A 12,480-nucleotide genomic window follows, 5' to 3' on the forward strand; every position below is an offset into this window, starting at 1 on the left:
GAAAAGGTGAATGATCACAGGCTCTTTCCCAGGATAGGGGAGTCTAAAACTAGAGGGCATAGGTGAGAGGGGAAAGATTTAAGAGGGAGCTGAGGAGCAACTTTTTCACACAGAGGGTGGTGGGTATATTGAATGAGCTGCCACAGGAAGTGGTTGGGTGGGTAAAATTACAAGGATTAAAAGACGTTTGGACAGGTTAGGTTGAGAGGGATATGGGCCAACTGGGACTGGCTCAGGTAGGCTATTTGTTCGGCATTGACAAGTTGGGCTGAAGAGCCTATTTTCTGTGCTGTATGACTCTATGACTCTGCACTGGTGTTGGTTGGGAATAAGTGCCCAATTGTTATTGATGGCCCATCAACTATCAAATGGTGCAATGTGACTGGATGCCAATGTGTCTGAACTGGATCTTTGGAGGACTGATCCAAACAGCCCAATTTTCTTGCCCCCTTTGATTACAGACCCACGGGAACCCGTTCCTTGCAGTGCTTCACAGAACTGTTGAAGGGAATGAAGAGGCAAATTCACCCATTGAGTCCCAAGGGCCTGCATGTAACAGGGATGATTAGTAAGTGTACAGATGACACAGAAATTGTTGGCACTGTGGATAGCGAGGAAGGTTGGCTGTGCTGTACAACACTATGACTCTTTGCCCTTCTGTCCAGATGCCCTAGCCCTGTCAACCAGGTCCAAGTGGCCCCTGTCTGCTCCATAATGTTGACTTGGATACAACATCATCCAAAAATGCCTCCAGGAAACCATGTTCATAGATTCATGTGGTATAGGACGCTGTTTGGTCCTGTGTGTTTGGGGCAGTTCCCTGACAGAGCAATCCAATGAATCACATCCCCTCCATCCCCACCACTCCACCTCCAACACCTCTGCAAGTCCATTTTTGTTTGGACATCTAATCCCCATTTGAAAGCTCCTCTTGAATTTGTTTCCACTTTTCTTTCAAGCTATGTCTTCCAAATAACAACCGCTTGTGTTACCAAAACTCTCCTGAACGTTCTCACCTTCACCTCGGTGCACCCATCTCACATCACGCCCAGCTTTCCTGTTAATCCCAGTGTCTTCCAGTTACGGGACTCTGCGCACCTCCCAAGCCCTCGTTCAATGGAATCTGCACCTCACCACCACTGCCCAAACAGCGTCAGTAAGACGGGGTGTAGATCACCGCAGCACAACAGGAAGGGCTGAGAAAGGGGGCGTGGGAAGCGTCTCACCCTGCCCGCGCGTCCTTGCACAGAATGAGCCTGACAACCCGCCAGAAGCTCACCTCAATCTCCTTGTGGGCCATGATGATGGCAAAGTTGGTCAGGTGCCTGCACTCGCACTTGGTGTGAGTCCTGTTCGTGTCGATCAGCTTACACCCCTGGGTGGACCAAAAGCCCATCATTGTACGTTCTGAGTAGCTCCAGAAAGAGCAGTTTGCGTTGAAGTAGTTGTCAGGCTGGGAGAAAAAAGAGGCAGAGAGAGGGTCTCAACTTTCTGAAGACAAGGCATGGGAAGTGACAAAACTTAAACTATGTTAACCCATTCAGAAAAGATATACTGGCTTTGGAGGCAGTGCAGAGGAGGTTCACCAGGTTGATTCCGGAGATGAGGGGGTTAGCCTATGAGGAGAGATTGAGTCGTCTGGGACTGTACTCACTGGAACTCAGAAGAACGAGAGGGGATCTTATAGAAACATATAAAATCATGAAAGGGATAGATAAGATAGAGGCAGGAAGGTTGTTTCCACTGGTAGGTGAGACTAGAACCAGGGGACATAGCCTCAAGATTCAGAGAAGTAGATTTAGGACGAAGATGAGGAGGAACTGCTTTTCCTAGAGAGTAGTGAATCTGTAGAATTCTCTGCCCAGGGAAGCAGTAGAGGCTGCCTCATCAAATATATTTAAGACACAGATTGCACAGTAGGGGAATTAAGGGTTATGGGGAAAAGGCAGGAAGGTGGATCTGAGTCCACGGCCAGATCAGCCATGATCTTATTGAATGGCAGAGCAGGCTCAATGGGCCAGATGGCCTACTCTGTATTTCTTATGTTCTTATGTTCGCAAATTGAACAGTACAGCACTATCGATAAATGTAGAGATGAATAAATATTGGATTTCATTCAAATTTGGTACATTTGGGTCTCCTCAAAGAAACAGTAAAAAGAATTCAGGTGGTTTACATCCTGACTGCTGCAGTAAAGTCTTAGCTGACGAGTTTCCAAAGGCAGCTGGTTGCAGGGATCACAGATGATGAATGTTGTCACTGGGAACCTTTGGAAGCAGCGTACAACCTTTGGGAACTCTCCCCATGGGAGTCACACAGCCGTGGAGGTGAGGGGACATGAACTGTGATCACACCATCTCCCCTCCTGCCCCAGCTTGATCTGCATCACTGGCTCTCCACTGTATAAGCACCGTGAGGTCCAGCTCTGATTACCAACAGGACCTGGGCATCGAGATCTCAGGCAGGCGGAAACATACAGCGGCACATCCATGTCTCAATGGGGACACGTTTGTTCACGTGTCCTCGTCATGGGGTTGATTCCTGGCTTTACTGCAGGTTATAAACAAAGGATGTAGGTCACACATTACTTCTCCGATTTCTATCAGTAAGATGGAGATAAGCATCACATCCGTGCATGAATGATGGTAAAGCTGCTGCCTCACAGCTCCAGCGACCCAGGTTCAATCCTGACCTCGGGTGCTGTCTGTGTGGAGTTTGCATGTTCTCCCCGTGACTGCGTGGGTTTTCCACAAGTGTTCCTATTTCCTCCCACATCCCAGAGACGTGCAGGTTGGTGGGTTAATTGGCTGCTTGAGAGCACGTACCAACAAGCTCAAGGACAGCTTCTATCCCACTGTTGTCAGACTCCTAAACAGACCTCTTGGATGATTAAGATGGACTCTTGATCTCACAATCTCGTTGTGGCCCTTGAGCTTTATATCTCCGTCTGCATTGCACTTTCTCAGTAGCTGCTACACTATATTCTGCATTCTGTTATTGCTTTTCCCTTTGTACTACCTTAACGTATTTATGTTTGGAATGATCTGTATGGATGGCATGCAAGCAAAGTTTTTCATTGTATCTCGGTACATGCGACAATAATAAACCAATTACCAATTACACCTTATTAAAGACTGGAAGGGAAGCATAACATGCTTGTAACTGCGACTCCAGCTGCCTCCTTCAACCCATTTGGTATGAAGACCCACATTCAACGATTCAGGAAGAGCTTCTTCCCCTCCGCCATCAGATTTCTGAACGGTCCATGGACCCATGAACACCACCTCGTTATTTCTTTTTTTGCACTATATATTTAATGTTTTGTAATTTATAGTAATTTTATGTCTTTGCACTGTACTGCTGCTGCAAAACAACAGATTTTGCGTCATCTAAGTCAGTGATAATAAATCTAATTCAGTTTCTGATTCTCTTTCTATCACAGATATTTTCTTTGTTCCATCCATCCCTCCCCCACCTTCTCTCCTACTGAAAATCAACTTGTTTTCCTGCCTTTCCCAGTTCTGATGTTGGGTCCAGGACCTGACACGTCAACTTTTTCTCTCTCCACAGATGCTGCCTGACCTGCTGAGTGTTTCTGACGTTTTCCCTCGCTGTTTGCACTCAGGGGCAGTTAGAAGGTGGGCTTAAAATGGTGGCCCCATGAAATGGTGGCACCAATGAATTGGAATTGGAATTGGCTTATTATTGTCACATGTACAGTAAAAAACTTGTCTTGCATACCGTTCGTACAGATCAATTCATTACAACAGTGCATTGAGGTAGCACAAGGTAAAATAATAACAGAATGCAGAATAAAGTGTCACAGCTACAGAGAAAGTGCAGTGCAGGCAGACAATAAGGTGCAAGGTCATAACAATGTAGATTGTGAAGTCAAGAGTTCATCTTATCGTACTAGGGAACCATTCAATAGTCTTATAACAGCAGGATAGAAGCTGTCCTTGAGCCTGGTGGTATGTACTTTCAGGCTTTTGTATCTTCTGCCCAATGGGAGACGGGAGAAGAGAGAACATCCGGGGTGGGTGGGGTTGTTGATTATGTTGGCTGCTTTACCGAGGCAGCGAGAAGTGTAGACAGTATCCATGGAGGGGAGGCTGGTTTCCGTGATGTGCTGAGATGTGTCCACAACTCTCTGCAGTTTTTTGCGGTCTCAGGCAGAGCAGTTGCCATACAATGAGCAAATTGTACCTGGTTGTCACCTTAACTATGCAGGGCACAGAATGCGGAAAGCCTAAGTAAGTATTTGTATCAAAAAGGGTAGACCTCAGGAGATTTGATCTCACGCAGTGGGAGAAGGTCAACTCACATCGATATGTTCCAAGGTGAAGACCACCGGCTCTGTCACGTAGATGCGGCTGGACTCCTTGTTGATTGACGCCGCGATAATGTGTGAGTTCACTGCGATGGTGTAGTTCCGCCCATTACCGTCCCCTGCCACCTTGATTGTTGCGTTCTCCGTCGTGAGGAACTGCCCCAGGCTTTTGTACAGTGTAAACACCAGCTTCGCTGTACCAACCCAGTGTAGTTGGAGGATGGGGGAATGGGTGGAGCAGGAGGGAGGGCAGAAAAAAGCTCATTAAAAACCCATTAAAACATTCCCTTTAACACCCGCGCAGAACACAAATGTTTATTGGACACAGCCCAATACATCACAGGCACATCCCTCCCCACCATCGCTAGTATCTACAGGAGGCGCTGCCTCAAGAAGGCAACATCCTCATCAGAGATCCCCACCATCCGGGCCGTGCCATCTTCTCGCAGCTACCATCGGGCAGGAGTACAGAAGCCTGAAGTCCCACACCACCAGGTTCAAGAACAGCTACTTCCCTTCAACCATTCAGTTCCTGAACTGGCCTGCACAACTGTAATCACTACAGTTTAGCAACACTATGGCCACTTTGCAAGAAAATGGACTTCTTTTTGTTCTAATTGTGTTCTTTCTTGTAAAAATTGTGTATAATTTATGTTTAATTTATTTTTCGTATGAAGGCTGCTTATTTTCTTGTGAATGCTGCTTATCTGATGCTCTGTGCCTGTGATACTGCTGCAAGTAAGTTTTTCTTTGCACCTGTGCACACATGTATGTGTGCATGTGACAATGAACTCGACTTTGACTTTGACTCGACTCACATTTATGGGACATCTACCCAAGTGGCAGCTCCATAAAGAAACACACCGTTAACTCAAAATGTCCACAATGACCCTGACTTTCATGTCAACTCCGAGAAAGGAAGACACAGAATCTTTTCTCTTCAAAGACAATAAAACGTAAATGTTGGAAATCTAACATAAGAGCAGAAAACACTGGAAATTCTCAGCGGGTCAGGTAACAACTGCAGAAGGAAAAACTGAGTTAAAGTTAACTCATTTTTTACCTTCACAAATGCTGCCTGACCTGCTGAGTATTCTCTGCTCTTTTTAAGCACACAGCAGTGTTCCTTGTTGGATGGAGATCCTGGATCATTTTGGGGACAACACTTACCAGTCCGACTGTTTTGCTTAATGGTATTTCCGGAAAGCTGAATGGAGTTTCCTCCCATGTAACCCTGGGGAAATTTCAGGTCTTTCACTTGGCCTTCTGTGCTGAGCACTCCGACCTCCAGTACTGTATGAGCCAGGGCAGAGGGAGCAAGGAGAGAGGAATCAAGGAGCCTAATTAGTCGAAGTCTGTGCTCAAATTACCAACCTTTACTGCCCACCAGCTAAGTACCCTGAATTGAAGAGATGTTGGTAGGTCTGGAGCTATATAAGGATGGCAGACACCATCAAATTTCTGAACAGTCCATGAACCCATCAACACTACCTCGTTATTCCTTTTTTATGCACTATTTATTTATTTTGTAACTTATGGTAATTTTTATGTCTTTACACTGTACTGCTGCCACAAAACAACAAATTCCCCTTCAAATAAGTCAGTGATAATAAACCTAATTCTGATTTCCTTGCTATGAGGACATTGGAGAAGGAGATGGGCTTCTACAACATTCCAGTGGTGCCATGGTTCCTGTTATTGAAACCAGCACGTTAAATTGGTATTGGTTTACTATTGTCACTTGTACCGAGGTACAGTGAAAAACTTGTCTTGCATACTGATCGGACAGATCAATTCATTACACAGTGCAGTATCTTAGTACATGTGACAATACCGATACCAATTTAATTGCTTGAATTTAAACTCTCCAGACAAAGTATTCATAGAGTCGTGGAGTTAAACAGTACAGAAAAAGGCTCTTCGGCCAAATTCATCCATGCCGACCAAGGTGTCTTCCTGAGCTGGTCCCATTTGCCTGTGTTTGCTTCATACTGCCTTCCTATTCATGGTCCACTCTAGCTACTTAAAAGTCATGGAGTCATAGAGCAATACAGCACGGATAAGTCCCTTCGGCCCAACCAGTCCATGCCGACCACGGTGTCCACCTCACTAGTCCCAATTTCCTGCGTTTAGCCCAGATCCCTCCAAGCCCCGCCCCTCCATGTACCTATCCAAGTGCTTCTTAAATGATACTATTGTACCTGCCTCACCCACTTCCTCTGGCAGCTCGTTCCACATACTCACCACCCTCTGTGTGAATAAGTTGCCCCTGAGATCCCTTTTAACTCTTTCCCCTCTCATTCTAAACTTATGCCCCCTAATTTTGGACTCCCCTACCTTGGGGAAAAGACTGTTACCGTACACCTTATCTATTCCTCTCATAATTTCAAACATTTCTATAAGGTCACCCCTCATTCTCGTACGTTCCAAGGAATAAAGACCTAGCCTGGCTAGGTCCCTATAAACCCTATAACTTTGGTTGTCCTGGCAACATCCTTGTAAATCTTTTTTGCACTCTTTCCAGTTTAACCACATCTTTCCTACAACAGGACAACCAAAACTGTACACAGTAGTCCAAAAGCGGTCTCACCAATGACTTTTTCAACTGCAACATGATGTCCCAACTCCTATGCTTGCCAAGTAACTTAACCACAATACTCCCATAGCCCATTTAAATATCAACAACTTCAAACAAGTACTTAGAACTTAGTATTTCACATTTAGTGGATGGCTGTATTCTCACTGTATTCCAGCTCTTTTACCAATGTCCAATCAAAATCACAGTGGCTGATTTTGTTCTGTGATTAAGTTTCTCCGGCTCATTCGACTCTGTGATATTTCTTTGAATCAATAAACTGCAGATGCTAAAAATCTGAAATGTAAACAGAAAATGGTGTAAAGCTGGCCTGGCAGTGTCTGCTGAAAGAAAAACAATTAAACTTTCAGGTCAAAGACCTTTTGTCAGAACCCACGTCACTGAAACATTAACGCTGTTTCTCTTCCCACAGATGCTGCCTGACCTGCTGAGTGGGTATGGGGAGGGAAAAGAGACATAAAGAAGGTCAAGACTTTCTAGAGACAGTTTTCTATTTTCCCTGCGATATCTCTTCCAGCTCTGGCCTGACTTCCTCTAAATGTAATTGTCCCTCCATTGGCAGTTGTGTCTTCCCCTACCCAGACCTGCTCTGAAGTTCCCTTACTCAACCTGATGCAGGGTCCCAACCCGAAACATCGACATCCCTTCCCCCCCAACAGATGCTGCCTCAAGTTCCTCCAGCAGCTTGTTCTCTGGCTGCAGGTTCCAGCAGCTGCAGTCTCGTGTGTGTGTGTGTGTGTGTGGGTTTGTGTGTGTGTGTTGGGGTGTGTGTGTGAGTGTTATGGTGTGTGTGTGTGTGTGTGTGTGTGTGTCTGCTGTGTGTGTCTGCTGTGTGTGTGTGCCTGCTGTGTGCATGTGTGTGTCTGCTCTGTGTGTGTGTGTGTGTGTGTGTGTGTGTGTGTCTGCTGTGTGCATGTGTGTGTCTGCTCTGTGTGTGTGTGTGTGTGTGTGTGTGTGTGTGTGTGTGTGTGTCTGTTTGCAAATTCAGAATCTGCAGTCTTGTGTGGGTGTGTTTGTATGTGTATGTGTCTGCTGTCTGTGTGTGTGTGTGTGTGTGTGTGTGTGTGTGTGCGCGCGCGTGTGTGTGTGTATCTGTCTGTCAGTCTGTCTGCAGATTCAGAATCTGCAGTCTTGATTATGTGTGTTTGTATGTGTATGTGTCTGCTGTCTGTTTGTGTGTGTGTGTGTGTGTGTGTGTGTGTGTGTGTGTGTGTGTGTGTGTGTGTGTGTGTGTGTGTGCGCTTGTCTGTCTGTCTGTCTGTCTCTCCCTTTCTTAAAGATGGTCCTACCTGTTTGACTAAGTTTTTGGTCAGTTGTCCCACTGCCTTTTAATGTGGTTGGGTCAGTGCATCAGCTTTCTTCCTGTGATAATGTTTCCATGAAGCACATCAACATGAGATCAGTTTTGATGTTAAAAGATGCTAAATAAACTAGAACATTGCACAAGGTTTTGGTCTCCTTAAAAAAGGATGTGACTGCCTCAAGGGGAAGACAACAAAGATTCACGCCAGGGATGATGGGTTTGCTGTATGAGGAAAGATTGAGTACACATCATCCCTATCCTCTCCTCATCCACCTATCACCTGCCAGCCCCTGTCTCATCCCTCCCCTTCTTAAAACACTGGTTAGGTTACACTTGGAGTACTGTGTGCAGGTCTGGTCACCACACTAGGGGACGGATATGTTTGCAGCTGGGAGATTCCAGAGGAGATTCACCAGGTTGTTGCCTGGAATGGAGAACTGTGGTTATAAGGTGAGACTCAATAGGTTGTGTTTATTCCCAATGGAATGTCAGAGGCTGAGGACTGACCTTATCGAGATTTATAAAATTACGAGGGGCATAGATAAGATCGAGAGTCAGAATCTTTTTCCCGGGGCAGGGGAGTTGAGAACTAGAGGACACAGGTTTAAGGTGAGAGGGCAGAAAGTTGAAGGGGGTCTGAGGGGTAAGTTTAGTTATACAGAGAGTCATAGAGTCACACAGCATGGAAACAGGCCCTTCAGCCCAACTCGTCCATGCTGACTGTGTTGCCCAGCGAGCTAGTCCCATCTGCCTGGGTTTGGCCCATAGCCCTCTAAACCTCTCCTACCCATGTACTTATCTAGGTGGCTTTTAAATGTTGCTGATGTGCCTGCCTCAACCACTATTTCTGGCAGCTCATTCCAAATACACACCACCCTCTGTGTGAAGAAGCTGCCCCTGATGTCCCTTTTAAATCTCTCGCCTCTGATCTTAAACCCTCTTGTTTTTAGCACCCCCTCCCTGGGAAAAAGACTGTGTGCTTTCACCCTGTCTATGCCCTCATGATCTTATATACCTCTATCAGGTCTCCCCTCAATCTCTTACATTCCAGGGAATAAAGTCCTGGTCTACACAACCTCTCCTTGTAACTCAGGCCCCCAAGTCTGGGCAACATCCAGAATGGTTGATACCTGCAACAAGCTGCCAGAGGAAGTGGCGAAATCAGATACAATCGCTCTGTTTAAGAGGCATTTAGACAGTTAAGATGTTAAGATTTTATTTATTAGTCACACGTACATCTAAACACACAGTGAAATGCATCTTTTTGCATTACTGAGAATGTGCTGGGGGCAGCCCGCAAATGTCACCACGCTTCCAGCACCATCATCGCATGCCCACAACTTCCTAACCCGTACGTCTTTGGAATGTGGGAGGAAACCGGAACACCCGGAGGAAACCCATGCAATCAGGGGGAGAACGTACAAACTCCTTACAGACAGCGGTGGGAACTGAACCCGGGTCACTGGCGCTGTAATAGTGTTATACTAACTGCTACACTACCGTGCCGCAAATCAGCAGGGCATGGATGGATATGGTCCTAGTGCGGGCAAAACATATTTGTGTAGATCGGCATAAAGGTCAGCACAGACATAGTGGGCCGAAGGGCCTGTTTCTGTGTTGTATGACTCCACAGTGACACAAATATCGCTGGGTAGCATCCGACCTTACCTGCGCTGCAGGGTTGGCAGTGCTGCTTGGAAAAACACAGCAAGGTCTCAAAGTACAGAAGGCCATTAAAACTGAGCATGGGACTAGAGCCATTTATAAACCCAGAGTGTGTAAGGAAGACTGGTTTCCTTCCCTCAAGGATATTAGCGAACCTGTGGGAACTTTAACTGCAATCCAACAACTTCACGGTCACTTTGGTTCAGATTGCCTTTTTTTTTAATTTCCAGATTTCTTTTCGAAAAAGAACTTTGTTTCAAAATTCTCACAGCAGCAGCAGTAGAGGAGGGAGGGCAGGAGCGAGGTGAGAAGGGGGATCTTTAATTTATATGTTCTGGATTACAGAACCACCTTACCCGCTTCCTCATGCTAACTCAGCAGTGAAACCATGCAGTGTCTGTCTTCCAGCCTTGTATTTAATTATAAAAAAAATACATCTGCACATCTAGCAGACCCCAAAAGAAAAGAACAATGCCATTCATTAAATATATTTTTGCAGTTTGAATACAATTCGTGAAATACAATGGAGACAGATTTCCTCCCAGTGTCATTCGTCACTGACACCCTGACTGGGAAAATTCTCTTATTGTTTCTCACTCCTCCGAGGGTGATAACTAAGTTCCTTTAAAATACATTTACTATTTCTCCAGAAATAGCTGGCGGGCCAGATCTTCCTGACAACTTTGAGATTGGATTCCTCTGCGATTATCCCATTAAAAAGAAACCTTCATCTGAAAGTAACCATTAAAAACTAAGCCTGACTCTCTGTACCCCCAATTCCTGGAACTGTATCTTTCCCAGAATGAAACAATGGTGGAGATTGTTCCCAGAAATTCCTCTGTTTTGGACTCTTGTCATGAGAACAGGTTAACAGGCAAACGTGCCCAAAGCCTCCTTGAAGAAATGCAATGGCCCCACTTGCTCTTGGGGCTCTCTGATCCCTAAACACTCAAAATGGAGAACAAGCTTCCAGGATATCTGCTTCAACTTTAAATACTTCTAATGATTCAGCCTCCACAACCTACAGGGTTATGGAGACACAAGAGATTCTGCAGATGCTGGAATCTGGAGCAACACACAGAAAATGCTGGAGGAACTCAGGTCAGGCAGGGAGGGAAATAAACAGTCGACGTTTCGGGTCGAGACCCTTCATGATGGCGCGATAGTGTAGTGGTTAGCATAATGCTATTACAGCGCCAGCAACCGGGTTCAATTCCCTCCGCTGTCTGTAAGGAGTTTGTACGTTCTCCCCGTGTCTGCGTGGGTTTCCTCCGGGTGCTCCGGTTTCCTCCCACTTTCCAAAGACGTACGGGTTTGGAAGTTGTCGGCTTGCTATGTTGGCGCCGGAAGCGTGGCGACACTTGCGGGCTGCCCCCAGCACATTCTCAGTAATGGAGAAAGATGCATTTCACTGTGTGTTTCGATGTACATGTGACTGATAAATAAATATCTTACCTTATCCAGTAAATATCTTATATCAGGACTGGAAAGGAAGAGGGCAAAAGCTGGAATAAAAATTATAGTCATGGAGGTTGAATCGTTAGAAGTATTTAAGGTACAAGTAGATACGTTTTTGAAGGATTGGGGGAGATCCAGAGGGGGGTTAGAGGGGGGAAAGTTTAAAGGAGATGCGTGGGGCAAGTTTTTTACACAGGGAGTGGTGGGTGCCTGGAACGGGCTGCCAGGGATGGTGGTGGAAGGAAATACGATGGTATTTAAGAGGCTTATAGATAGACACATGACTATGCAGGGAATGGAGGGATATGGACCTTGTGCAGGCAGAAGGGATTAGGTAAATCTGGCATCATGCTCGCCACAGACATGGTGGTCTGAAGGGCCTGCTCCTCTGCTGTACTGTTCTGTGTTCTAATCTTGAACTGGCACGGAAGAGGAGTTGAGGCCAGCGTAGAGTAGCTAATGATCATATTGAATGGTAGAGAAGGCTTGAAGGGCCGAGTGGCCTACTCCTGCTCCTATTCTCCTGAGTCTTTGTGATAGAATGCAGCCACTATCATGGGCTCCAATTACATGTCTAATGTAGTCAATCCACTCCTATCTTACTAGATAATGGACATGGGACGTGTTGGACATGGGACAAAACCCTTCTCTGAAGCCACTGGAAGTGCTTGATCAATAACTACATTTACATAGAAACATAGAAAACCTACAGCACAATACAGGCCTTTCGGCCCACAAAGTTGTGCCGAACATGTCCCTACCCTAGAAATTACTAGGCTTACCCACAGCCCTCTATTTTTCTCAGCTCCATGTACCTATCCAACAGTCTCTTAAAAGACCCTATCGTATCCTCCTCCACCACCGTTGCCGGCAGCCCATTCCACACTCTCACCACTCTCTGAGTAAAAAACTTACCCCTGACATCTCCTCTGTACCTACTCCCCAGCACCTTAAACCTGTGTCCTCTTGTGGCAACCATTTCAGCCCTGGGAAAAAGCCTCTGACTATCCACACGATCAATGTCTCTTATCATCTTATACACCTCTATCAGGTCACCTCTCATCCTCCGTCGCTCCAAGGAGATAAGGCTGAGTTCACTCAACCTGTTTTCATAAGGCATGCTCCCCA

General features: G+C 45.9%; 1 protein-coding gene across 6 annotated transcripts in view; it reads right to left on the reverse strand.

Moving 5' to 3' along the window:
- adgrl2a (adhesion G protein-coupled receptor L2a) overlaps window positions 1-12,480 on the reverse strand; it is a 775,507-nt gene that overhangs the window by 57,849 nt on the left and 705,178 nt on the right. For all 6 annotated transcript variants that reach the window (XM_052010661.1, XM_052010657.1, XM_052010658.1 and 3 more), the window contains 3 exons: window positions 5,501-5,623; window positions 4,325-4,524; window positions 1,280-1,453 (listed from right to left, as the gene is read on the reverse strand). In XM_052010661.1, the coding sequence (XP_051866621.1) occupies window positions 1,280-1,453; window positions 4,325-4,524; window positions 5,501-5,623 (497 nt within the window). The remainder of the gene's footprint in view (window positions 1-1,279; window positions 1,454-4,324; window positions 4,525-5,500; window positions 5,624-12,480) is intronic.

Source organism: Pristis pectinata, chromosome 3, assembly GCF_009764475.1.
Source record: "Pristis pectinata isolate sPriPec2 chromosome 3, sPriPec2.1.pri, whole genome shotgun sequence".
In the NCBI taxonomy this organism is placed as follows: Eukaryota; Metazoa; Chordata; class Chondrichthyes; order Rhinopristiformes; family Pristidae; genus Pristis; species Pristis pectinata.